Source organism: Emys orbicularis, chromosome 2 (assembly GCF_028017835.1).
Source record: "Emys orbicularis isolate rEmyOrb1 chromosome 2, rEmyOrb1.hap1, whole genome shotgun sequence".
Classification (NCBI taxonomy): Eukaryota; Metazoa; Chordata; order Testudines; family Emydidae; genus Emys; species Emys orbicularis.
In genome coordinates, this window is record NC_088684.1 from 266048199 (window position 1) to 266074796 (window position 26598).

General features: G+C 41.6%; 1 protein-coding gene across 1 annotated transcript in view; it reads right to left on the minus strand.

Moving 5' to 3' along the window:
- Window positions 1-17716: 17716 nt before the first annotated feature.
- MKX (mohawk homeobox) overlaps window positions 17717-26598 on the minus strand; it is a 57209-nt gene continuing 48327 nt past the window's right edge. The window contains exons 6-7 of the mRNA XM_065399976.1: window positions 18020-18053; window positions 17717-17903 (exon numbers count right to left, since the gene is read on the minus strand). Coding sequence (XP_065256048.1) covers window positions 17717-17903; window positions 18020-18053 — 221 coding nt within the window. The remainder of the gene's footprint in view (window positions 17904-18019; window positions 18054-26598) is intronic.

The following is a 26598-nucleotide window of genomic DNA, read 5'->3' on the forward strand; positions in this document are numbered from 1 at the left end:
TCCACTCTGTGTGGGGATATATTACACACCAGTCATATTGGTAAACTGAGATCAAAACGTGTTTAATAAAATTACTATTTTAGGATTTGTGTTATTTAAAATTTATATTACAGTAGCACATAGAGGGCTGATCTGTATCAAGGGCCCTATTGAATGAAGTTCTGTAAATGCACAAAGAAAGAGAGAGAAAGGGAGACCTTCTGACATTTAAAACTACAAGTTCAAAAACAGTTGCCCATCCCAAACAGTACAAAGTGCATTTCCAACTGCCCAGCACTGAATAAATTGATCCAGATTGCTTATAAGAGTATAATATCTAAACTCCAAATGAAGGCAAAAAAACACTAAAAATCTAAAAACCTGAAGAACATGGTAAATATCACTTGTCAAACAATTTGTCAAAAAATCACCCAGGCACCGAAAACACCACACCCTGTCTTTCCCTACAGTAGGAGCATAAACATTAATTTAAAAAATGATAGTGCTCAAAAGAAGCTTGAATAAATGTCCTGGAACAACTTCCTGCACAACTACTGAATCAGGCTTTACCATGTCCACAATGAGAATGGCAATCCCAGTGCTTGCAGTGGTACCATGACTCAGAAAAACCTCCTATCTCCTACACAGCAAACCAAGAACGTATGTCTCTCTCTTGAAAAAATGAAATGTCCACTTTTTTGGGGGACAGGTACTCAAAGAAAGCCATACTCTTTTTTAATGTCCCTATACCTATTCACATTCAGAGAGCCGCATACAAAATTATTCACCAGACCAATACTCAACAGAAAAAATAAGATGGACAAAGAAAAAAAAACCCCCAAACCTCAAACAAAAACATCAAATTCTCCTATATCCATTAATCCTCAACATTTCCATTGGTCAAAGAGACATACCCTTTGGTCACCAGTTTTTTCATCTGTACTGTTTCTGTTTGTCAAACTCACACACACAGAGACATGTCTCATCGCCTACTGAGCAGATAACAAAAACAGATTAAGGCCAGGAAACCAATCAACCACCTCTACTCCACATTTCCCCTTAGTCTCATCCAGAAACTTACCTACCAATAATATCCAGGGTATGTCCCCCCTCAGGCAGTTCAGGACCCAAAGACTCTGTGAGTTTGTCAGCCCCGCAGTTTGAGTCACCACTGACCTCAAGCGGGGAACCTCAGAGAGACCAGAGGTGAAGGGGCTGCTGGGACTGAGGTGGCAAAACTAATACCTGAGAATTTTCCATGCTCCCAACCAAAGGGCAACCCTCAGCAGCACGCTTCCCAACTACACTGAACAAACTAGCCCACTTTGCAGCACTCTAAAAAACTAGAGCCCCCTCTGCCTTCAACAGCCATTTTTTTGCTTCGGGGCTTCACCTGCAAGCCAGAATCCTCAGTCCAGGCCCTGGATTCCATAGCAACAGGCTCAGCCTCCATTTTGAAGTCAGTCTCAAGCCAGGCCGCTGAGTCAGGAGCCACAGAACCAGTAATGCCATCTCCCCCGGGACCAACATCCCCAGAGACATCTGGCGCCTGTTGCGATCCAGTTTCTGCCAGAGCCACCTCACCCTATGTTTTACTCTCAGAAACCCCCACATTCCCAGGGTCACTATGCTCATGGGCAGCCTATCTCTTCTTAGGGCACTGATTGACCAAATGTGTCAGACTCCCAAAACAGGCCCTGTCCTCAGTGGCAACAAACACAGTGTAATTACACTCCCGAATCCTATAATTCAGGGAAACTTTTAACACTTTGGAAGCATTGTTTAATACCACATAAACCTGCCTATGAAAGGAGAAGACATGCCAAACCTCTGGGGTTTTACAGCCCAAAGGAATCCTCGTGATAGGGCTAGTGATCTTACCATAACTCACCAGATCTCTAGCCAGCTCCTCATTTCCTAAGAAAGGAGGCACATTAGAGATAGAGACTTTAACAGCAGGTGTTGAGAGGGGCACTAAATGGACAAAAGCACCCCACCCAACAATCCCCTCCACAACCGCCTGCTCAACCAGCCTAAGTGTGGCAGCACACACAATAACAGCCTCTCTCATGTGGGAGGCATACCTCACATGTTTAAACCCAGTCACTTTCCCCATAGCTAGAACCCACTCCTCCACAGAGGCAGAGTCTGGAAGCAAACTCTGCAGTTCATGGCCACAGGTTAAACCCTCAGACACCACACAAACTGAGGTCTCTGTCCCCCTGGGCTGGCCATGACAGCCCAAAGGGGTGACAAAAGGCTGCTAAAACAAAAGAAAACTGAAATTAACCCCACAACAACCACAAAACTAAACACACACACCATAAAACAAAACCCCATTTCTGCAGCAGAAAAAGCACAGCGAGAACAGCAAAGCACACCCACTCCCACAATCCTTAGAGCATTAGGTACACAGATACTGTGACTGTGTAGGATGCAGCTGGAACATCAGAGGAACAGAAACTTAGACTATGTCTTCACTAAAAATGCTGCAGCTGCACCACTGTCTGTCCCAAAGAGCTTGCATTATAAAATGATGTACAACATACTTGGAGTGCAGTGGTTGGAGATAGGGCCTTAGGTTTTTCTTTGATCTAGAAGAGTATTTAGAACTGTAGGTAGATGAGGAATGAAGAATCTATAGTAATTCAATAATCCCAGAAAGGAACTAAATATATTCATAATTTTCAAGAACGGGAACATCCACCATGGTCTTAACCTTTGTGGGTACCTTGTGAAAACCATTAGAATCACCCATATGGCCCACATATTAGGGAATGCTGGAAAACTTTGCATTTGCCATTATGAACTTTCAGACTATAATGCTCAGCAAGATTATGTACAGATTCTTGGCATGTTAACTTTCATTCTGACCAATGACTAGCCAGCTAGTAGTGTATCCCCAACTTTCCTCTCCAAAGCCCTCTGAAACAAAGCTGGTTCCAGAAGATAAACAATAGTGCCAGGGTATCACTGTAAACCCTGAGATTTTCCCATCATTTGCATTTATAAGTAATTTTGGCACAGGCCAGATATGCTAAGCTTTTCACCTACAGCAAAAGAAGCAGAGATCAGAGGAAGTGGATTTTAGTCTGAACAAAATACTAGCTTTATAGTCACAATGGTGTCGCCACAGATTGGAATGATGGCATAATGGGGAGTTGCCCATTTTCTCAGCGAGTAAAGAATTCATGCCTTGATCAGATGTTTAAGATCTGTTTCAACATTTGGTCTGATGACCTATGGGTCTATTCTCACCTTGCATCACCTGGTTAGTTGTCTGACTTAATGTTCAGCTCTACAGAGATGCCTTTCATGTTCCCCAATTCCCTCTTAAAAGTAGCAAATGTTTCTGCAGCACTGTGGTTGGACCTTGTAACTGACTCACTGTCCTGAAGCGCCCCCTTCTGGCATTATGCAGCATTTCCACAACTCTGCCTCAGCTCTCCGTTGAGATTTCAGTTGGCCAGCATTGAGATGACTTGGCCCCCTGGCCATGGCCCACTCTAGTCCCAACCTTCTGCTACACTCTCTCCAGGTGTAGCCAGGCTCTCTGACTCTAATTAACCGCTTCTTCTCCTGTGTGCAGTTTAGAAACCCCGTCACAGACCTGTTTCACCTTTCATCATTTTCATGCAATGTTCTAGCCAATTGGTATGGTTCTTTTGGACCAGGAAGGATGGATCACCCTTCATTACAAAGAATGGAAATCTAGTTGTTTGTGACTGTTGAACATGAGAGGCAATTTGTTTTGCAAATGATGTAGATCACAGAGGAAGGTGACTGACTTTGCTATAACCACTGCATCGGATAATAGAATTACTCACTGCCAGCCCATCAAGTCTTTGCAACATGCCAGGTCCCTGATTCTGATTTGACCCATCTTGTCACATCAATAACATTCTGAAGTAGTTATATGTGACGTGAAAATTCTGCTAACTTGTGGACTTTGTTAGATACATTCACCACTTGGGATTCTCTTGCAGCAATGTCCATGACCTTATGGCATGACATACCACGCTCAGACAATAGGCACTTGTTTCTGTATTGCTTAACTACATAGCCCAGCCTGTCATGAAGGGCATCAGTTAACACTGCGTCCACCATGTTTAAAACTGCAATAAACTGTGAACTTTTTCCTTCCTTTTCTTGGTTTCTTTTATGTAACCAGAATCCCTCAGCAATCACCAGTGGCTCCGGAGCTTTATAGGATCTCTGCATGTGCTTTTGTTCCTGATGTGTCTGTCTGCATCAGACTCCATAATAGAGTGAAAGTTTTTATTTCCTATGCTGTTCAGCACAGTGAATACAATCTGGTCCTTCAGTAAAGCATGTGCAGCTACATAATATTCAAAAATATAGGCGCTCCACATTCTCATCAACAGATACCTGCCACTATGGTGACTTATGTTCAAATCAATACACTTTATGGGGCCAAAGAGCATGTACCAAACATCTCTGTGTCTCATGATCTGCTCAGTTGCACCTAAATGAAAGGTTTCCTTGCTTCTGGAAATTTAATATTTCGCTTTAAATATGCCTCTCTCTCTCTGTCTTTCTCTCTCTGTGCCTCCTTCCCTCTTCTTCAAGTACTTTGTTTTCCATCAAGGAGCACGTCTTATTTCTTACTTGGAGTCTGGGAGGCTGGAGAAACAGAGAGCTTTGCAGTACTAACTCTCCTGCAGGTAGATTTGCCCAGGTAGTGATGTAACAAATTGTTGTCCTCCTTAGTAGAGCTGGGTGAATAATGTATTTTTCAGTTTTCTTGCAATTCTAAAGAATCAAGAACAGTCTCCTTTCAGGTTGTCCTGAAAATGAAAAATTTCCAATTTTTGGCAAACCTAAAAATAAATTCATTCTGGGTTGAACGAAAAGTTTTGTTCAAATCAAAATGAAATGTTTCAGGTTCAATTTTGACCATTTAAAAACAGTTTTGATTTTTTTTAAATAAAATTAAAGAAAATATGAAAATGTCACAATGAAATGTTCTTTTTCAGATTATTGTATAACTAAACGGTTCAATTAAACCAGCACAATTCATGAAACAGGTCAGTGTTGCCAAATCTGCATTTTTTCAATGAAAAATGTCTCCGCCAAAAAAATTCACCTTCCTTCTTAACACTGTTAACTTTGGAAAGGAAATGTTCTCCAATAAATGAATACACCAGCTATGAGTTATCAATGCATTCGTCTAATAGTCTATTGAGCAACAGACATTAGATGGTTGCTGCCATCCCACAGTTTTAAGGTAGACTGTTAGGGTGGACTATCCATGTTGTGACTACCAATACATAATGCAACCTCAACCAAAAGTGGGGCTTGGCTATCTACCCCAAGAGATCAGAGTAAGGGTGTGGGTGTAGATGTATGTAACTCTCTGACCAGTGCATATTATGCAGTCTGACCCACAGTGCCCAGGTGCAGTGCCAGGCTGTTTAGCTCAAGCTGTAGAGACTCAGGCTTTTAGCTCTGGTTGTTTCTGGTTCAATCTTCAGTGTGTTGGTCAAAGAGGTTAGAGCCCAGGTGAAGGGGCCATGGCTGCATCTTAAAGCACTATGCCTTATGGTTTTCACCCACCCGCCATGTGGCATTCTGAAAAGGTGAAATTCACCTCTGTGCAGAGGGCCATCATAAAGTTTGTGCACCACTTACATCCATCTCTAACATTGTAATAGGCTATATATGTCTAAACTGCAGCCATCTTGAGATAAAGTTCCTACGTGAGCAATGAGGGGGTCATCATAGTGGACTATGGAAGACAAGAAGCCCAGAGGATTAAAAAATTGTTCCAAAGATTCTTAGTAATGTATTTTAAAAATAATAATCCCAGAGCTTGTTTTTGCTAAAAATTGAAATTGATGGGAAATTTCCATTGAGTTCAGTAGAAGCAGAATCTGGCTACATTTAAGACTTCACAACAGAAAAAGAAGTTTTTATGCTAACTTTTTATTTGTGTAACTGCACACGCCATGTTTGTTCAAGACCTTTAAGACATGGCCTTGAATTTTAGTCAATTAAGAAAAAAAGAATGAATACTAGACCACTTCCAGTTTAAAAAATGTAACTAATTGTCCTTGATCCGCAGAAGACTTTTTTCTTTTTGTTCTTGTAAAACAAGTTTAAAAAATTACACTTGGCGTTTAGTTTCTGTGCTACCATTTTGTTGCTTTGAGGAAATGTAGCAAAAAGTAGCTAAGTATTAGTTTACATAATAATGTTTCCACATGCCCATATTTAATGTCCAGTTGTAAATCCATGTTCCACTAAATCCCACACTCATGCTGGTACATGTCCTTGTGAAACAGATACAGGGGATATTTCATGTTATAAATTGGGTATAGAATTCCCACCACAGTTGCCCATGAGGAAATTGCAAAAAGGTTTCAACTGCCCTCCCTGAATTTTTGTTTCTAAAGGGGGCCCTGAGTAATGCTCCTCAGACTATATTTAATGTAGTGATTTATTCATAGTAGTTTGCACAGCAAATGCTTTTATTTTAAGTTGCTTTGGTTAAGATAGCATTTGTGGAAATGTATTTTTATAAGAAACAGGTTTGTTTTTTATATAAAAGGGGGTAGAGTGCATATAAATATGTATCTAACATTGTACCATGCTACACATTTCAAACAAAGTGACAAACACTTTGACCATTTTCAGTAAGAGCATAACTTAGACATAGTTATATGGATCTTCCTATGCCATAGAGCCAGCCTTGTTCAATCTTCTCTGATTAAAGTCTTTATACTACTCATTCACAGACAACCTACTAAGCTGATATCTGTTCCAAGAATATAGCCAATGATTTATAAAACTTTGACATTTCCAAGTTTTTCTTTACAGGATATTTTTAAAGGTTTTGGTCACTTTCAACCATGTTTTCTGAATTGACAGTTTATGTTGGTTTCACTACCAATAAAATATTGCAACAAATCTATGGCCACCTGGAACTTTATGGGTACCATTTTGCTGCTCACCATGACCATTCAGAAATTCACATACTAATTTGGTGGCGGTGGTTAGCATTTTAAGTGCAGGCAATACCCACCTCTTTGATCTGTTGTCTTGTGCTTTCTCCTGCTTCCTCCTTTGCTCAAAGTGATCTTGACCCTTACCTTCCGGTCTGGAAGGAGAAATGCATGATCTCCTGGCATTAAACAACAAGCCCTGTAGTTAAGGGTGGGCAGTATTAGAGACTTCTGTGCTTGCCTTCTTCATCTTCAAACTAATCATGCCTACTTTTCATGAACCCAGGGAGCAGCAGGAGCCCTGAGTTTGCTCCCAAATCCTTGTCTCTCTGAAGGCAGCGCAACAGTGCTACAAAGCTACCATTCAACTCTAGTAACATTGTGCTTGGTGAATTTGTTAAACACAAAAACCTAAGTTTTTGAAAAATAGGTGTGCAAAGTTAGGCTCCCAAGTGCACATTTTGGCACCTAAATAGGTGGCCTGGTTTTAAAAAATGCTGAACAACTAGAAGTTTCCAGTGACAACCGTGCAAGCTGTGGAGTATTCAGGACTTTCAAAAATCAGACCATTTATTTAGATGTCAAGTTGTGTGTCACAGTTGAGGGCAACTGCACCTGTATTGCCCTTGTATAGTCCAGAAAAGGCACCCACCCTTAGGCTTCCAGTTCCCCAGCCATCCCCTCTCTTGGGCGGGGACACATGTCTCTCTCCCTCCTGACCAGGGTATTGCCAGGCTGCACAGCTCCCTGCCTTCATGGTGAATTCTCTAGCAAAGTCAGACTGTCTAAACAGGACTACCTTACTTTTTTCCACAGAAAGGGCACAATCGGCATACTTTGACTAGTATATTGGGTTGGGGGGGGGCAGCTCCAGCCAAGTCAACAGGGCCATGCATGGGGGACAAATTCCACACCTGCCCAAGGCTCGCAGGGCTGGGCCTGACATGGGGGTCACCGTTGGCCTGTGGGGCTGGGCACCTGCCCTGGTGTTTGTTTGGGTCTCACACAGGTATACTGGGGGGGATTTAACCAGGACCATAGGGTGGCTAATGTGCAGGAGCCCCAGCCAGGTGGGGGGGTAGGGAAAGGAGGTGCGTGTGTACTGGGAGGAGTATTTGGGGGGTGCTGGAGGGGATACTTGTGGGGTGCTGGAGGGGGTACCTGCGGCCTCACACTCGAGGCAAGGTGGCAGTGTTGCGCTCCCTGTTATAGTGGCAGGGTGGCTGGTGGAGGCCCCGGATGCAGCACCAGTCCATCAGTCAGCACCTCCCTGCAGGCCTCTCCCCCTCCCCCGGGGGAGGCAGAGACCTGGCCCCGTCACCCCTCCTGGCCAGGCTCTGAGGCCCTGCATTGGTGCAGGCGTCCCGGCCGAGAGGCACTTGCTGTCTCCACTTACCTGGCAGGCTGGGCCAGGCCAAGGTAGGCGGGATTCGACATCTGCGGTTGCGGGGCGTGGGGGGGGGAATCAGCTGCGGCTGCAAAGGTGGGACCAATCAGGCAAGGAGACAGCTCTTTCTGAGCTGCAACATCTGCTCTCAAGGAAAAATCCCAGACATTGCCTCTTATTTGAAAAGTTTGGATGCACAGAGAGCGGACTACCAAAAAAGAGGCAATGCTCGGGAAAACCCTAATTGCCACAGTTAAGTTACCACATGGCTCTTTCTATGTGAGCACATTCTTTAGGGATTACAGAGAAAACATATTGACACATGCTAACAAGCTTACCAGAGATCACCCCTACTCCAACCAGGGCTCTGGATGGTGAATAGTCCTTCAAACCCCACCAGGGCTTGGTCTGTGGTTAGGCGTTCATAACCCCTTTTGCTCAGAACAAGAACCCTTGTGACTGTGAGTTATCCCTTTATGCTGTTTGGGCCTTTTGATCCTGGGAATAGATTACTGGTGGCCAAAGGTCCCTTCTTAAAGGCAAAGTTTCAAAAGAGCAGGGCTGGAAGTGGGCATTTGCATTTCCCTCCTCTCAAGGGATCTAGGGGTTATAGTGGACCACAAGCTAAATATGAGCCAACAGTGTGATGCTGTTGCAAAAAAAGCAAACATGATTCTGGGATGCATTAACAGGTGTGTTGTGAGCAAGACACGAGAAGTCATTCTTCCGCTCTACTCTGTGCTGGTTAGGCCTCAACTGGAGTATTGTGTCCAGTTCTAGGCACCGCATTTCAAGAAAGATGTGGAGAAACTGGAGAGGGTCCAGAGAAGAGCAACAAGAATGATTAAAGGTCTTGAGAACATGACCTATGAAGGAAGGCTGAAAGAATTGGGTTTGTTTAGTTTGGAAAAGAGAAGACTGAGAGGGGACATGATAGCAGTTTTCAGGTATCAAAAAGGGTGTCATAAGGAGGAGGGAGAAAACTTGTTCACCTTAGCCTCTAAGGATAGACAAGAAGCAATGGGCTTAAACTGCAGCAAGGGAGGTTTAGGTTGGACATTAGGAAAAAGTTCCTAACTGTCAGGGTGGTTAAACACTGGAATAAATTGCCTAGGGAGGTTGTGAAATCTCCATCTCTGGAGATATTTAAGAGTAGGTTAGATAAATGTCTGTCAGGGATGGTCTAGACAGTATTTGGTCCTGCCATGAGGGCAGGGGACTGGACTCGATGACCTCTCGAGGTCCCTTCCAGTCCTAGAATCTATGAATCTATGAAAGTATTTCCTAGGTTACCTACTCAACTAACCGTACATTCTTGTCTTGGCCCACTGTTTAAAAGAGTCATATGAAGCTCATAACACTTCCCAAGGGTTACATCAATCATGTCTCCTAGACAATTTACATACAATAACACACAAACATTTGCATTTTTAATACAATGCACTCCTACAATACTTAAACTTATTTCAGCAAGGTTTGGCCAGGAAATTGCCTTAGCTGTCACACTACGCACTTAGGAGACTAACTTTAGGCACCTATATTTTAAATATTGGCCAAAAAAACTTAACTAAACTCTTTTATTTGGGTAATGGCCCTCATCAGCAATCACCTTCATCTCACCAACAACCAGTGGACCAAATTCTAAACCACTGTTTTGCTGCCTCCAGGCTCAGCAGTCATGAAAGGGAAATGTAATCTTGAGGGGGAACCCACAAGGACAATGCAGTCTCTCTGCTCCACAGGTTGGGGCATCTATGAATCTGCTTTCCATGGCTATATATGTTGTTCCTCATCTATCATCCCAGCGCAGGGTAAGGGTTATCTCTGGCTGAGTGACATCTGGATAGCTCATGAATGTGCCATATGCACCCCATAGTTTACAAACCTACAAACAATTCCTATATGAGGCTGCCAAGTAGGGAGAACAGGATCATTAAGGATGAAGATTCCCTCCCTCAGGGCAACTGGGAAGCGGGAAGGAGATAATACAGCTTCCCTAGACTCCCCAAGTGACTCACACACAAAGCATAATTTCGTCCCATCTTCAGGCTCCTCTCTCACCTCCACAGCAGCTTTGTGAATCCCAGGATTGCAACAGACTTCAGAGAGAAAATGGAAAGATCCATAAGGGCTGATTGGCAGGGGCAGGCAGTTCAAGTGCATGAGCTCCTCACCCGCTTCACCTGCTGTGTGTCCCCCAACTGCAGAATGATATCACACCTGTGGCAGACATTAAGGTCAGAGTGCTCCCTAGCTAGTGCAATATATGAGGGGTCTTTTTGAGCTGTAAGTCCCAGCTTCTCAGGAACCAACATTCCCCCCCTTCAGTGTTAAAACTTCTCCTTTATTTACTAAGTGTACAAGGAAAACATGGTTTCCAGAATCAGCTTTGTCTCTCATACTTTTCTTCATGGCTGATGTAAATATATTAATGCGGTTACTTACCAAGCTATAACTTTCCCCAAGCAAACACAGACAGACAGACAAGCACAGATAACAGAGAAGACGGCAGAAGATGGAAAAGGACAAAAAGCTCAGCTGTGGCTGAACTAAAATAGTGTTATCATGTCAAAGGTGGCACCTGTCTTGGATTGGAGGAAGTCTGGTCCATGGACATTCGGGTCATCCTGGAGTTGGAGGTGAAGTCCTGTTGTCAGGAGAAATTGCCACCTCTCTCCCAATAACAGGAACCAGTGGAGCAGGCAATGACCAAATTCAGGACAGGCTAGGTCATATTGAGAAACAACGTGGTCTGGTGAGTCTCAGGGTCCGTAGGTCCTTCTAGAGCAGGGGTTCTTAGGACAAATTTTTTGGTGGCCTCAGAATACGGCCACCAACTCTTGCTGGTGGCCGCACTCACACTTTTTCATAAAATACTTAAATAGCTTTAGGAAAACCAAATAAATATGCACAAATTACAATGATTTGGACATGTATATATTTATTGCTAGCTAGTAAGTCTGTTGTGAAAAGTGATATTAACAAACATACAAGTATCACTTTTAACAGCAGTCTTACTCAGCCCTGGCAAGCCTGGAGACAAATTAAGCCCTGGATGGAGAGTTGGGGGAGGCATTGGGAGCCAGCGGAGATGGGGGTTGGGGGAGGTAGCAGGGGACTGGAGCCTGAAGCCCTGCTACCAGAGCCTGAAGCCTCGCAGCTGGAGGACGGGGCCCAGGGCTGGAGCCCGAAGCCACGTGGCTGGAGCCTGGGGCCTGCTGTCGCACAGCCAGAGTCCAGGGCTGGAGCCCAAAGCCCCATGTCCAGAGCCTGCCACCCCACTACCCCAGGGCTGAAGCCCAAAGCCTGAGCCCCACCACCCCTGGGAAGGCAGGGAACTCACTGGCTGCCTGGTCCTCCAGCGTTGTGCCCCAGGTGACTCCAGAGGGGGGCAGGGCCCAATCCCTGCTAGTAGCCCCAGCAACCAACATCAAGGCAGTGCATCCAGGTGCAACAGGGAGGGGGCCCTCCCCCGCCCCCATCACAGCCCAGGAGGCTGTGGCCGCGAGAAAAGCCCCTGGTGGCTGCATGCAGCCACGGTGGACGCATCCGAGAAATGCTATATAGAGGCCCTCAGGATGCTTCTGGCATATGCCAATCTGCTGCTTCACAATGCCTGGCAGACTGCCTTAATTCCATGGTGTGGAGGGCTACACAATACATACCTTTCCCAATGGACAACAGACAACCAGAAAACATTCAGGGATCCCACAAGATAGCTGACTTTCCATCACAGCAAAGCATGATGGAAGGCACACACATGCCCCTAAATCGTCTTAGTGTGGGACATGCTCCCTAAAAAAGCAGAAAGCACACACTCATGAATATGGTTTTTGTGTTCAAACATCAGCTGCAGTTTACAGAGGTTGTGGCCATAGTCCCCATTTTATGCCATGACTCCTGGGTGTTAAACAAAGTATCCCTCTCTGCACTGTTTGACAGTTGAGCCAGCAAGTCTATGGTCATCCTGAATGAGCAAGCAAATACTATGCACACCACACAGACTCCCACGAGAACACACTGATGGAAAAGTCATTCTGTGTGCTACTTTAGCTCCTTCCTTCCCTCAGGAGACTGAGAGTTTTCCTTGAGAACATGGCTCCTGAACCCCATAGTGAATTTCCAACAGGGTCAACACAAAGAAGTGCAGTGTTCCCAGCTCCACCTAAGTGGCCATAGAGAGGTCACTTGACCTTGTCAAAATGAGAACAAGGCATCGGCATCAGACTGGTACCCCATTAAAATAACCCCTTGCAAATGTTAACAGGGTTTTCCTGATCTGTTCTATGCTACATAATACTGCTGTGAGACCTGGACTACCCTGGCCTGGGGGGGCAGACATAAATGACTTAATGACCTCTGCTGAACAGGGAACAATACGAGAGAAGCTACAGTACTTACAGCACCCTCACCTTTTGTGGGAGAATATGCAACAGTTGCCCCTAGCCTCATGAACGTGCCATTTCTCCGGCATGTATTCTAGACAGCCATACTATTATTGATGTGAATTTTCCATATACACCTGCCCATTATACACATTTCTGATGTCTTGTATGTTTCCAAGTTCTGTGTTTGTTCTTTTCGTTACCCAGTGCTCACTGCATAGCCCCTGGTTGGCTGCCAGCTGGGGTCCAAGAGTAGACGAGGAACACTTTTGCATTTTGCAGCTTGCAGGCCCAATAGGACAGATGATCCTCTACTGCATACCCTATTATGATAGTGGCATTTTGAAAACCCATTAGGCTGTGAGTGCTCACCTAGATTCAGAGCATCCGGGCAGTGTGGGCAGCCAGAGCAAGGGCTACATTTTCAGAACTTCTGGATCATTCTGGACTACAGCTTTGAAAATTCTTGTTTTTAAAAGCATCCATAACAGAGAGCTCCAGTCCCCTGATGTTTACCCCATGGCTTCCTTTGGAACTCATGCTACATAGGCCTTACTCAAATTCACACAGGAAGGCTGTGATAGACCTGGGAATAGACTCCAGGTCTTCACCTGCAAACCATCTTTCTGCCTCTCCAGATAATGTGCCTTTACCGTAAAGGAAAGAAATGCCCCTAATTTGTGGTTATTTACAGCACTGTAAATCAAGCATTTGCCATGAAGTACCAATAAAAATTGTTTAATATCAGACTTAAATAACTAAACTCTCAACAGCAGCTCATAAAATGAGACTTGGCAGTTCTTATGCAGTTATGGTTAAATTGACAGTCCTTTAGGGAGTTAAGATAGCCAAAAGCAGTAATAGTTAAGAACAAAGTGATAGATAGTGCAGTTTGTTGGTTGGACAGTCTTTATAGCACACTGTTGAGCCCTTCACATGTTGAGAACTGTTAATTAGCACTGGGATGGGAGAATGAAGATATCAGTTAATGGGAGACTGTGTCATTCAGTACTATCCTACTGAACTCATATAGCCTTCACCCATATGGGCCTAGACAGAAGAATGAGCTTTGCCATAAAGGGTCCAGTTGCCATCTGTATGTAATAGGATACTTTTCAAGCAGGAAGAAAGATGAAAGGGTAAGCAAGTCCAAAAGAGGCTGAAAGGGAAAGTCAAAATCTGAAGACCCAGAGCACAAATGTAAAAAGAACATCCATTAAGAATCCACATCTCAATTCCCTTTAAAAAGTCAGGTGTGAGAGTTAAATTAGCCTTGAGCAAGGTCCAAGTTCCACTGCCAATAACCACTTCCACTGCCAATAGCCCAAGCTGACATAACAGAAGCATTTGGGGACTTTTCTGTAGCATTAGGCATTCATGTCTCTTTTCCACTTATTTTTTAAAAAATGTATTTGTATTGTGGCCAACTATTTCGCTCTTTGTTAAACAAGGTGAGTTTAGAAATGGGGCCCAAATCAGATCCACAACCCTACATTTTGGGGGACTTTAAACTCTGTCCCCAGACCTGGATCTGAATTTTGCAATCTCTCATATCCTGGAGCAAAACATGCTGAAACTTTGGCATGTTCAAAATCGGGATCCAAATTTTGCAGCATGATCCCACCTCTGGGCTACATTTCTATTACAGTTGTGAAAGCAAGGCAATGCTGCAGTGCAGTACAGGCCTGTGATCCACACCTAGTCACACTCCCCACCCCTACAAGAACGCTGAAGCAACTTTCAAAACTAAATGCCAGAGGGCACTAGGAGTGTTCAGTGTCTTTCAGTCTGCCAGGTGATTAAATCGATTTTCCTGATATTAACTTGTGAAACTCAAGACTGTGTCCTTCATGCCCGTGCATGAGTGTGTCCAGTGGCACAGAACGGCATCAGCCCAGAACAGCTCAGGCTTTATGCCACAAAAAACTGGCATATATGCCGGGGGTGGAAAGTCTGCAATGGTGAAAGTCAGCCACAAACTTCCTTTTGCCACGTGATTCAGAGGCATCCTGGGCAGCCCAAAAAAGTGGCAGCACTGGCTGGGGACGGTGTCTTGTCAGTGTGGCCAAAGAAATGTGCTGACTCAGTACATCTCTGCTACAACCTTCACAAGCTGGACCCCCAGACAGAGTTAATACTAGCTACCCTCCCACAGGGGGACTCCTCCAACAGGCACAGTTACTTTCACTGACACATAGAGGTTAGAATTGCCTTCCTGTGCCAGCTTTGGAGAATAAGGCCTAGCATCTGTCAGAGCATAAGAAATGGCAGCATCAGAGCCATCAGCATGAGCATGAGACTGTTCAGGGGAAATTCCCATGTGAGACTCTGAAATCAGATTCTGTGTACTCTCCTCTCTCTAGCCCAGCACACTATGCCAGGAGGATCAGTCAGTAGCCATGACCTCGCTGGGATGCAGTGAGCTGCTACATTCAGTCACTCATCAAGGTGGCTACTAACAGACAGGCTACAATTCCCCTCCTCCCTCTGCTTATCACATGCTGCCCCCATTCTAACAACCCCATAGTACTACATGAAAACAGAGAGAACATGGAAAGAGAAATGACCATTTATTTCAAAAACAGCAAGATGTGGTTTGCAGTTATTTATTTTATTAAAATGGTTACAATATGTTGAAACAAAAAAGAGCAATACTTAATAATGTTTGTTTTTCCTACATCATAAATAATTATTGAGTCTCCATTAGCTGTTGGCTCAGCATTGATCATGATCCTTGTTATTTAAAAAAAAAACACACACACACATACAACCTATTAGCATTTATGTTTTTAGAAAACATTTAAGCAGCAACAGAAAAAAATAAATTAAAGAAAATTGTAACAAGAAATGATGCAAGTATTTGTTAATTGTAAAACCTACTTGATATGTTTTTTGCAGGCTATTCTTTGTGCTTTGATCGTTTAAAAAAAGACAGACATGTTTCTAAAATGGCTTGTCTTCTCCAGTTTATCCCAGAGAAGTCACTGAAAGTACTTTTCATTTTTAACAATATGACAAATATTGTTGTCATTTACTCAAATAAAAACACTGAGAATATATCTAACAGAATAGTTTGACAAGACAATCAATTTATTGTCACAAAATATTTAATACCAGAATAACTTATAATAGTATGAACAAGAGTGAAGTATTTACTTTCTGTTCTTAGTTACAAACTCACATTATTATGACAAAAATCCAAAAATTCAGGTATCAAAAATTATTGTCATGGAATTCTAAACACATAATGATGCAAGTTAATAAGAGGTATACTTCAACTGTTCATACAGTCATGACATATGTTTCCTGCTTGGCACTTTATGTCAATGCAAATCAGCAATTTAGAAAACAAAGTAAAAATATATATGTACAAAATATTTCCATATCGATCATTTCCACTGTACCCTAAATAAACCCAACATAATAGTATGTTACATCAGGAAGTGTCCTAGAAGTCACAAAAAGGATATTTGCTATATATCTTGACTATTTTAGTGCAACTGGAACAGACTATGCTTGTAGGGGAGTTTCATTATTGGCCCAATCCTGCTTCCACTGAAGTATACGGGAGTTTTGCTGTCAACGTCAACATTGCAGGATCAAAGAGCTAGCAATAACCACTGATAGGTTACCCACAGGAAAAAATATCCAAACCCTAGGAACAATCAGCTCTTTTCCAGTTTTCTATAACCGATTCAGTACAAATTATATTTGGCTTCACCACTGTTTATTCAGCACTGGTTAGGATATTGTTGTATGATTCAAGAAAACCTAGCACACCAAAAACAAATTTCTGCTTTTACATTGATTATATCACTCAATAGCAGTCAAGTTTAGAGACTTAAAATGTTATTTTTAAGGCATGATTTAGCATTGACTTTAAACCCTCCTAAGATACATGCTGATATTTTTCAATGTTTCATGTCCCAGATGTTTTTAATTTGGGGTTTAACTTGGAGTATATATAGTTTTGATTATGTCTTTTTTTCCATTGAAATGTGAATTGTCGATCAACTGTCCTTATTTGATACAGTATGTACAAAATAAAAGCATTTGGACATATTAAAGTAATAAGAGTTTCCATTGTGGAAAGTTATTGAGCTCCAGTACAAATAACAAACTGTACTGTAGGTTTAGTTTGGTACCAGAAGAGATTGGTTTTGTTTATGTATATAATTACTTCAATAAGTCAATAGCAAAGCTTTAGAAGGATGAAATCCAAATTGACTGAACAGACGGTCTTGCTGCAACCTTCACTATAAATCTCTAATTATCACAATGTCTGTGTGTACGTGTGCATTCAGATTAATTTGAATGACTGAAATATTCCTAAACCTGTATGTTTTCTACAGTATTGCACTTTTCAAATGAGTTATTTTGGTATTTTAACACACTGCAGATACAGGTAAGAAACATGCACAACAACCTCATGGTCACTTTGACAAAACACACTGTACAATTTTTAATAATACTGTGGATTTTTTAAAAAAAGATTTAACATTTTCATTAAGATTCACCAGTCATCAATTTGTATAAGTCAAATACACAACAATTCTCTCAAGGGCTTCCAGCATAATATGTTCAGCCCATGACTGCTAGGCTCACTTGAAATAATATACAAAGATTAAGGTTAATGGCATTGTCATTTTGAGGCATAACTGTGTTGTACTATGCCCACGTTATAGCTTATTTTTTGAAAGCAAGGCACTTATTGTTATAGCAATGCAGACATTTTATGCGCACTTTGATTAACATAAAATAAGTTAATATTTTGATAAAAATGGACTTTATTTTATAATTTACATGCCTTTTATAGAAGCAATTGAACATTTTATTTAATACAATGAAAAAGTCTGGGTCTGAGAGTGCATTTTAATTTTTTAACTGACATAGTGTAAAAAGGATCTATTTTCAATATTTGCTTCATACCTGTGGATAGGATTTTAGTGAAAACCAATGCTGTGAGGAATGTCCATTTGACCAAAAAATGTAACAATTTCTCAAAACTGCTGAACTAATGGCACTTTAACAGTCTTTATTTCTGATATATGTGATGACTTTTGAATGATGCAGCTGGTAGTTCCCTGCAGTTTATCTTTTCCTTGGGCAAGGTTTGTTAGGGCCATCGCTGCATTGATCTCCTTCCAGTATGTTTCATCTTTGCTTGTTCCTTTTCTGTTAGCTGCGCTAGATTCAAGCAACAACAAACATTTACATGTACAGATTACATTTCTACCATGACATGTGACCAGGGTACAAATTGCACAGAAAAATTCAAATGGCAAAGACAGCCCCTCACTCACCTTTCACACTTGTTGGGTCCATTTTCCAAAGTTTCTGAAAGCAGAGAGAAAATCCTATTATTGTCCATTTTGTGCACAGGATTTCCCAAAACATATCCCAGACCCAGCATTAACTTGGCTCAGGTGGAAATAAGACTACTTTTGAAATGGAGATTAGTCTTTGATGAAAGTAGTTGTATAGATATCCAACAAGAGAGCCTGAAATACTGTGGACCAGATTCACTCAAGGGTCTTAGCCAGGAGGAACTAGCATAGACCCTGAGCAAGGCACCAGGTGACAAAAAGTCCACTTTGAGAGGCTGTGGCCAGGTAAAGACACAGGGGTATCATAACTAGCAAGTCCCCCAAAGTAGGTAACTTTAATGGGGAGGGATCTGCTCTCTAGGGATGAATTCCTCCTGGAGCACAGTGTACCAGGGTTGGGCAGTAGATGTAATTCTCCCAGCTTCAACAAAGGTGACTCTGGCCCTGGAAACTTACTTATAGGTTCTGGTGGGATGGAGCTAGATGTTAAAAAAAATAATCCTGAGGACATCAGGGATGATAAGAAACATGAAAAAGCAGAACCACAGTCCTGTACAAATCTAAGGGTAAATTTTCTACAAAACAAAATTTCCACTGACAAGACAGTATGTGGTTTTAAATGTGACCCTGACCCAGTCTGCAACTAAACCACAAACAGCGATTTAAGAAGGACACATATTTACATAACTAACAAACACACATGATCAGTAGCATTTAGTGATTTTGTTGCATCACAGGCATTTTCTCCTTCGCCCCATCCAGGGGATTCTTTTCAGAAAAATTCTGAGAGGGGAGGGGAAAGTTGCATCAGCATATAGAACATTATACGTGATTATGCTATATCCTGCAAAATTTCTGGGGTGCAACAAGTGGCACATATAGACCTATGAAACATCTGCCAGGCAAACCAAGCTTTGGGGGGCAACTTGCCCCTTAGCAAATGACACCCTTGCCCACTCAAGAATGACAATTGTTCATTCAAGGAAGTTCTCCACAGTAACAGACAGAGGTGGATTTCCAATTAGGCACAGTAGGCACATGCCTAACAGTGCCGGCGTTCCCTGTCTGTATGTCTGGATTCCACAGAAGACATAATGTGACCCTGACCCAGTCTGCAACTAAACCACAAACAGGGATTTATATATTTGGGAATCAGGCTGATCACTGGTTGCCAGCCACCATGATAATTCCAAGGATGATCTTTTCTTTAAATAGAGCTTCCATCTGAAGGGATCCCAAAACACTTTACAAACTTTACTAGGTAATTGTGCAAACTATATATAAAGGATCACTTCATCCGCCACTGGAATGCAGCCACTTCTGTCATGAAACCCGGCATATGTTTATCAGCATAACACAGCACACAGCACATAACAAAAAAAAGTTCAGGATGGGAAGTGAAGAATATGATATCTAGCTGACATTGCAGGAGAAAAGTAAGCTGTCAGGAAATAATTAAATGAGTTAGAATTTGGCTAGTGTGCCAAACTTAACAAATACCCTCTCCTCTTCCAAAGTGCCATGAGTTTCATAAATCTTCCCAAGTGGTCAGGGACCTGAGTTTTCTATGTCTTTCCAAGATGAAATGTCCAAAAGCACAGTGCCCCCTAGCAGTATTTTAGGGTATTGCTTCAGTACTGGACTCAGCAGGGAAAATGTGTGATCTGTACAGAGGGAGAGAGTCACAGAGAGAAGAAGAAACATTTGATTTGGTGGGATGTATTGAATCATCCCAGTATAACAAAGGCAACCTTCTTAACCCTTTTCAGAGTGGTAGCCGTGTTAGTCTGTATCAGCAAAAACAACGAGGAGTCCTTGTGGCACCTTAGAGACTAACAAATTTATTTGGGCATAAGCTTTCGTGGGCTAGAACCCACTTCATCAGATGCATGAAGTGAAAAATACAGGAGCAGGTATAAATACATGAAAGGATGGGGGTTGCTTTACCAAATGGGAGGTCAGTCTAACCAGATAAATCAATTAACAGCAGGATACCAAGGGAGAAAAAATAACTTTTGAAGTGGTAAGAGAGTGGCCCATTACAGACAGTTGACAAAAAGGTGTGAGTAATAGTAGGGGGGAATTAGTATTGGGGAAATTAAGTTTAGGTTTTGTAATGACCCAACCACTCCCAGTCTTTATTCAGGCCTAATCTGATGGTATCCAGTTTGCAAATTAATTCCAGTTCTGCAGCTTCATGTTGGAGTCTGTTTTTGAATTTTTTTTTGTTGAAGAATTGCCACTTTTAGGTCTGTTATTGAGTGACCAGAGAGATTGAAGTGTTCTCCTACTGGTTTTTGAATGTTATGATTCCTGATGTCAGATTTGTGTCCATTTATTCTTTTGCGTAGAGATTGTCCAGTTAGGCCAATGTACATGGCAGAGGGGCATTGCTGGCACATGATGGCATATATCACACTGGTAGATGTGCAGGTGAACGAGCCCTGGATTATGTGGCTGATGTGGTTAGGTCCTATGATGGTGTCCCTTGAATAGATATGTGGACAGTAATTCTTTTCTTCTTATTCATTTATTTTCTTTCATTTTAAGAGAATAGGATGGGGGTGAATATGCCCCGCCTTGTAATAAAAAAACCTATGTGGGTAGGTGTACAAATAGAAATGGGAAAAAATAACGAATGTCACTGTCATAAGAACACACACTCACTCAAGCATCTGTGAGACTTTTACTTTAGGAAAACATTCTTGTGAACAAAAAAATTGCTTGTACAAACATTTGAGGAACGTGGCCATGAATGGTGATCAGTATTCCAATTCCACTGTTGATTTCAATGAGTATTTGCAAATCTTTTTTAGGAGTGTTCATCTAGATATAAATGAAAGTGACTTGCCCAAGGTCATACCAAAACAGTACCACAGCCAAAAAATAGAATCTAAGGGCTTGTCTACATGAGAAGTTTAAATTGCACTAATTTTAGCTAGAATACACTCAAATAACCTGAGTATATACAATGCAATTCTAGTCCTCACTCACCGACACTTACCATTATATGATGCTATTGTTTTAAATAAAAATAACTTTTTAACTCAGTCAGGGTTTGTTTTCAAAAACAAATAGATTTATTTAAAATATTTGCCTCTAAAATTGGACTCTAATAGAAATATCATTGATTATTTTGCAAAGTTCTTGCTAAAAATTGATAAAAGAGAAAGATTGTATAATGAACTCCAAAAACCTTTAATTTCTAGTGTTGTGGCCCTTTTTGCTGCCAAAATTTCTTTGCTTCTACTCCAAGTTTCTACTGCACTTCTTGTCTTGCACTTCTATAGTAGCCAAGAATCTCAAAGCACTTTAGAAAAAGTATTAATTAAGCCTCACAACAATCCATTGAGGTTGGTAAACATTGTCTCCATTTTATAGATGGGGACAATGCAGCACCAAAAGGCTAATGAGCCCGTTCAGCCAGGTGATGAGTGCGTTTACCTCCCCCTGATGTCAAGGGGAATTGAGGGTCTCTAGGACTGCTCAGCACCTTGGAAGATCAAGTCTTTAAAATGACTGGACCAAATTCACAAAGCAAAGTTACATTTTGTTTGTTGTTCACCTCTCATAATTTGTCCCATAATTTGAGTATTGGACATAATGTCTTTTGACATTCTATGTATCTGAATACCAACTAATCAGAATATTTTAACTGCAAAGGCAACACATTGGTGAAAACAACTTCTGAATGTAAAAAAATACCCACAGAACGCTGTATTTCTGAACAACAAAGGAGATGGTGATCTTGAATGCTGAAAGCCAGAATATACAATGTATTCCTGAAACTGGTGCCTTTTCCAAAGAGACAGATCCTTTTCAGTCGCAATGGTAAAAATGGCATGACACTGGCACGGAATACTATCCTTGACAATGGTATTTGCAAGGAATGAATTAATAATGCCAAACATACGAAATCCCATTGACCATACTGAGGTGAGCACTTGGTCACCAGCAATGTACAGACTGAGCATTTTAATCTTGACCCATAACTACTATAAAATAAACTTGAACTGCAGATCCCAAATATGACCAGTACTTTATTCCTAATAGCAGGGATACCCCAGATTTACCCTATTCAGTAGCCATAAGCATAGGAGCTATCTTAATTTGCATAAAGTAGATCTGATTGCAGACATCTTTCTCTTTACTATAGAGGCATGACTCTCCTTTTGGTTTGATCAGGATGGAGCAATACATACTGGGATCTTAAGCCTCAATGAGCCAAGCTTATTTACTAAAAAATAATACAACTACAGGCTGCATTGTAGAGGTCTCTGGTCCACATTTGGCTTTGGTATAATATTTTGGTTACCAACCCTGTGTAGCTTGATAAAAGAACAAGCCAATATCATGTCATGCACTATGTACAGTATTACCAAATTATAGGACCTCCATAGCACTTTACATATGAAAAGCACTGTATAAACAACTATGTCTTGAAGAAGAACTCCAAAGTTTGTCTCTCTCACCAACAGAAGTTGGTCCCATAAAAGACATTACCTTACCTACCAGGTCTCTCTAATATCCTGGGACCAACACGGCTATAACAACACTGCATATGTAAAGATAAATGTATAGCAATACATACTACATGACAGGCACCTGCAGTCATTATCAACTGCATAACACTTTCTATTGAATTCCAAATATCACATTGTCTAAATGTCCTCCCATTTCAACTACATACAATATTCTTCTTCTGTGTGCTACTGAAAAGGTACTGGGTTAAGTCTCAGAGAGTGATGCACTTCAGTGATGGGAGGAGTGATTTCTGTGTACACTTTGGAAAATACTTCAGGGTCCTTGGGGTGAAAGACAATTAAACAGCAACAGTCAGAAATGCCTTTTTATTATGTGTTTGTACTGTGTCTAGTACAGGGTACGCTGGCCTACAACTGGGGTCTCTAAGAGCTACCACAACATAAATAATAAATAATTATGAATGTTGTTGTTGTTGTTGTTGTTGTACCTTCCTTTCTGCTGTTCCTTTCTGCTCCCAACTGCACAAGCACTCAAGAGGGTTAGATTCTGATTGGCCAGGAATGCTTCATTGTGTTCCCACCATGTACCCAAAGAGACTAGCTAGGCTGAATATTTGTTCCCTGTTGTTTATAGCAGGAAGTACCAATAAATCTCCTACCAATGGGATCCTATATACCTTTCCATTAATAGAAGTGTTCAGTATAGAGTAAGCATTAAAACTCATAGCATTCAGTGCCAAGATTATAGTTACTGGACAATAATAGCTCTGTAATGCAGTATGGTGTTTTTCAGGAGTCACATAATTATCACTATTAATACATCACACATATAGTCTATTCTGTTTTTTATATTAAAAGTTCTGTAAAAGTATTAACTCATTAATAATCCTGACAACACTCTCGTGAGGTAACTGTTATTATCTTCATTTGAACAGATGGGGAAAATGAGACGCAACGTACTGAAAGTGACACTATTCACTTGAAACTTCGTCAACTGCAAAAGAAAAGTTAAAAGTCATTTATTTTGGTTACTGTGCCTGCCCTGAGCCCTCCTACCAGTTTTAGTACTTTCATCAGCACAGTTGCCTATTTTAAAAATATTTTTTCTCTCCCTTGCTACAGTGTGAAAGACCCACACAAATTGAATAACTCATTACACAAGAGAAACAGGGAAACTGGCTAGACAGAACAGGCTGTCAGGTGCACTAAGTCAAACTGAGGAAAGAGCAAGGTTTTTTTTCTCCAGTGTCTTTCCATTACATTTATCTTAGCTGTTACTTGTAACAGCATAACAGGCAAAACTTTTACAAACAGAAATGTGGTTTTTTAAGTTGACAGTGTCCCTTTACATGACTTGTCCAATGCCCCAGAAGGAATTGGTGTAAAAGCCAGGACAGGCATACAGGAGCAGTCCGTGCAACTAGGACAGACCCCAGCAAACTAAGGTCTCCTTATTTTGACATGCTTGCAGCAGTTTCGGTTATTTTAGAAACACTCATAGGCCTGTCTAGTTATTTCAGTCTAGCCCCAGTATGGAAAGAGGCTGGAATTTAAGAACAATGCTTTCAATAATATAAATTACAGCTACAGCTTAGTCTTCATTTTGATCTGACAATATTATTCTTACAGCACGTACTTGTGAAATTATGAACAGCTTCACCAAAGTTCCCTCTAGTGAACAGCTAAAGAAAAAACTATCAATTATGCTGCGTCCTGCTTAAGAGACGCACATCCACCTTCCCTCCTATTTTATGTGCCTTTGTGTGCCAAACCCTGCTTTTTTGTTATCATTTAGAATATGCAGAGCAAATGGAGCTTGCAATTCAAAGGGGAAGGGGCGTGTATTAGAGGATGGAAGAGAGAAAAAGAGAAGGTTACAGATTATTATATAGTGAAAACAAACCAACATGGAAATTGAGACACAGGAAGTCAATCTCATGTGACTGAAACATATTTAGAATGTATAGATTCCTTATGAATTATACATTCTCTATTCCAGAAATAAAGACATCTCTGATCAAAAGGGTCTCTTTGGCCCTAAATCGTGAATACTGCAAAATATTTGCTGGGTTGACAAAAGGCCATGTATAACGATCTTCATTTTAAAATTGGCAGCAGCACTCAACTGTTTCTCTTTCCTCCTCTTGTGCACTGTCTTTTGTTGGTTTGGGAGACCCTGGTTTCACGTGTGTTGACCAGCATTTTCAAAACAAGCAAAAGAAAGAAACAGAAGGAGGAAGAGGGATGAGGAATAATAGGAGTCAGCTGAATGAAAAATAAAGTTTACATGTGTATGTAAATTAGTGGTGATGTGATATAATTCTCTGGGTTACAGACATATCTTGATTGTATAATGCTTTTCGAACCACAGTTTAATGGTACATGACTTAAACAGCAGTGTGAGAAAGCAGAGGGGAAAGCTGGGTTAAGTGGAGTTAATATTATTATATTAATTTACATTGATATAGCTCCTTTCCTCCCAGTGGATCCCAAAGTAAACCATAAACCATTCAACATCACTAAAATTGAGCCACCTTTGGAGCACGAAGGTAGCAAGCAATCAACGTAGAGCATGCTACGCCACAGAATGGAGAGACAATTGTAATCATGAACACTAGGCCATTCTCCTACTCTTACAAAGAGTGTCATTTAATATCCATGCAGAGCAGGTAGTACCTTCTGAAAGACCCAAACTCAATAAACAGCAGTTCATCTGGCATGAGTGGAGGAAATGTGAGTTGACCCGCCTCTGTGCTCAATCAATGGAGACTAGGTGTTACTGTTCTGATCCTTCAACCAAGAAATATACTTTTTTCTGGAGGACTAATTCTGTTCAGCTAATGGGCCATTCTATCAAACTGCTTTGTAGAGCATTTCTGATCATCTTCTGACCCCAGAAACTGGTGCAAAGGCTTCAAAAAGCCTTTTCCCTTTGTGCTCCCCTGCTCCATGTCTCGTTGTTCTACAGAAGCCCCATGACAGATAAATTACAGAGGGAGGAGGGTAGAATGGAAATCTCACTCTGAATCTGACTGCTTGTATATAGCTTGTTTTTGTTTTTTGCAGTGAAGAAAGTCCCCCCTCACCATCTCCCCATCATAAGCATCTGCAAATTTGTAATCAGCAGAACTACAAGGAACAAGGAGTAATGGTCTCAAGTTGCAGTGGGGGAGGTTTAGGTTGGATATTAGGAAAAACTTTTTCACTAGGAGGGTGGTGAAGCACTGGAATGGGTTACCTAGGGAGGTGGTGGAATCTCCTTCCTTAGAGGTTTTTAAGGTCTGGCTTGACAAAGCCTTGGCTGGGATGATTTAGTTGGGAATTGGTCCTGCTTTGAGCAGAGGGTTGGACTAGATGACCTCCTGAGGTCCCTTCCAACCCTGATATTCTATGATTCTATGACTGCTCAAGGCAGTTTACAGCCTAGAGAATCTGGCCTGTCTCCACCTGGAATCAGAATTAAATGTTTCTCCCATGGGGAATTTTCTATCTGCTTTTTGGACAGGGTTGATCAGATTTTGAACAGACTGGCTGCCGCTGACAGAATTATTTATGTTAGGTCAGGGGAGAAGCGCTGGTTGATTTACAGCCAATTTGCACTGCCAGAGGAATATCAGGCTATGACCTGTGAACTGGACCCACGTCCATCATACTGGTATAATCTCCTGAGCATATACTGGGTTCACACTTGGCAGAAATTTGTCAATGCCTTATTTTGTGGAGCTGGAGGAGGAAAGATGCCAGAAACTCTCAAATGAATGACCTCTAGCCCCATGCTCAGGAGACCAATTCCTTAAATTGATGTTTTCACTGATGATTAACCTCTCTGTATGCTAGAGAGTTATTGAGAAGGCTGTGATGAAGTAGCTCCAGCAACACCTTGCCTCAACCCCCTTTCAATCTGATTTTAGAACTGGCTACAATATAGAGACTGGACTGGTCTTCCTGGCTAATAATCTCTTTCTGTCACCAGACAAAGATACAGATACCTGTACTGTCCTTCTTAGATCTGTCAGCTGCTCTCAGATTTATCTTTGGACACGGGCAGGTGGAAGAGAGTTGTGTTTGAAT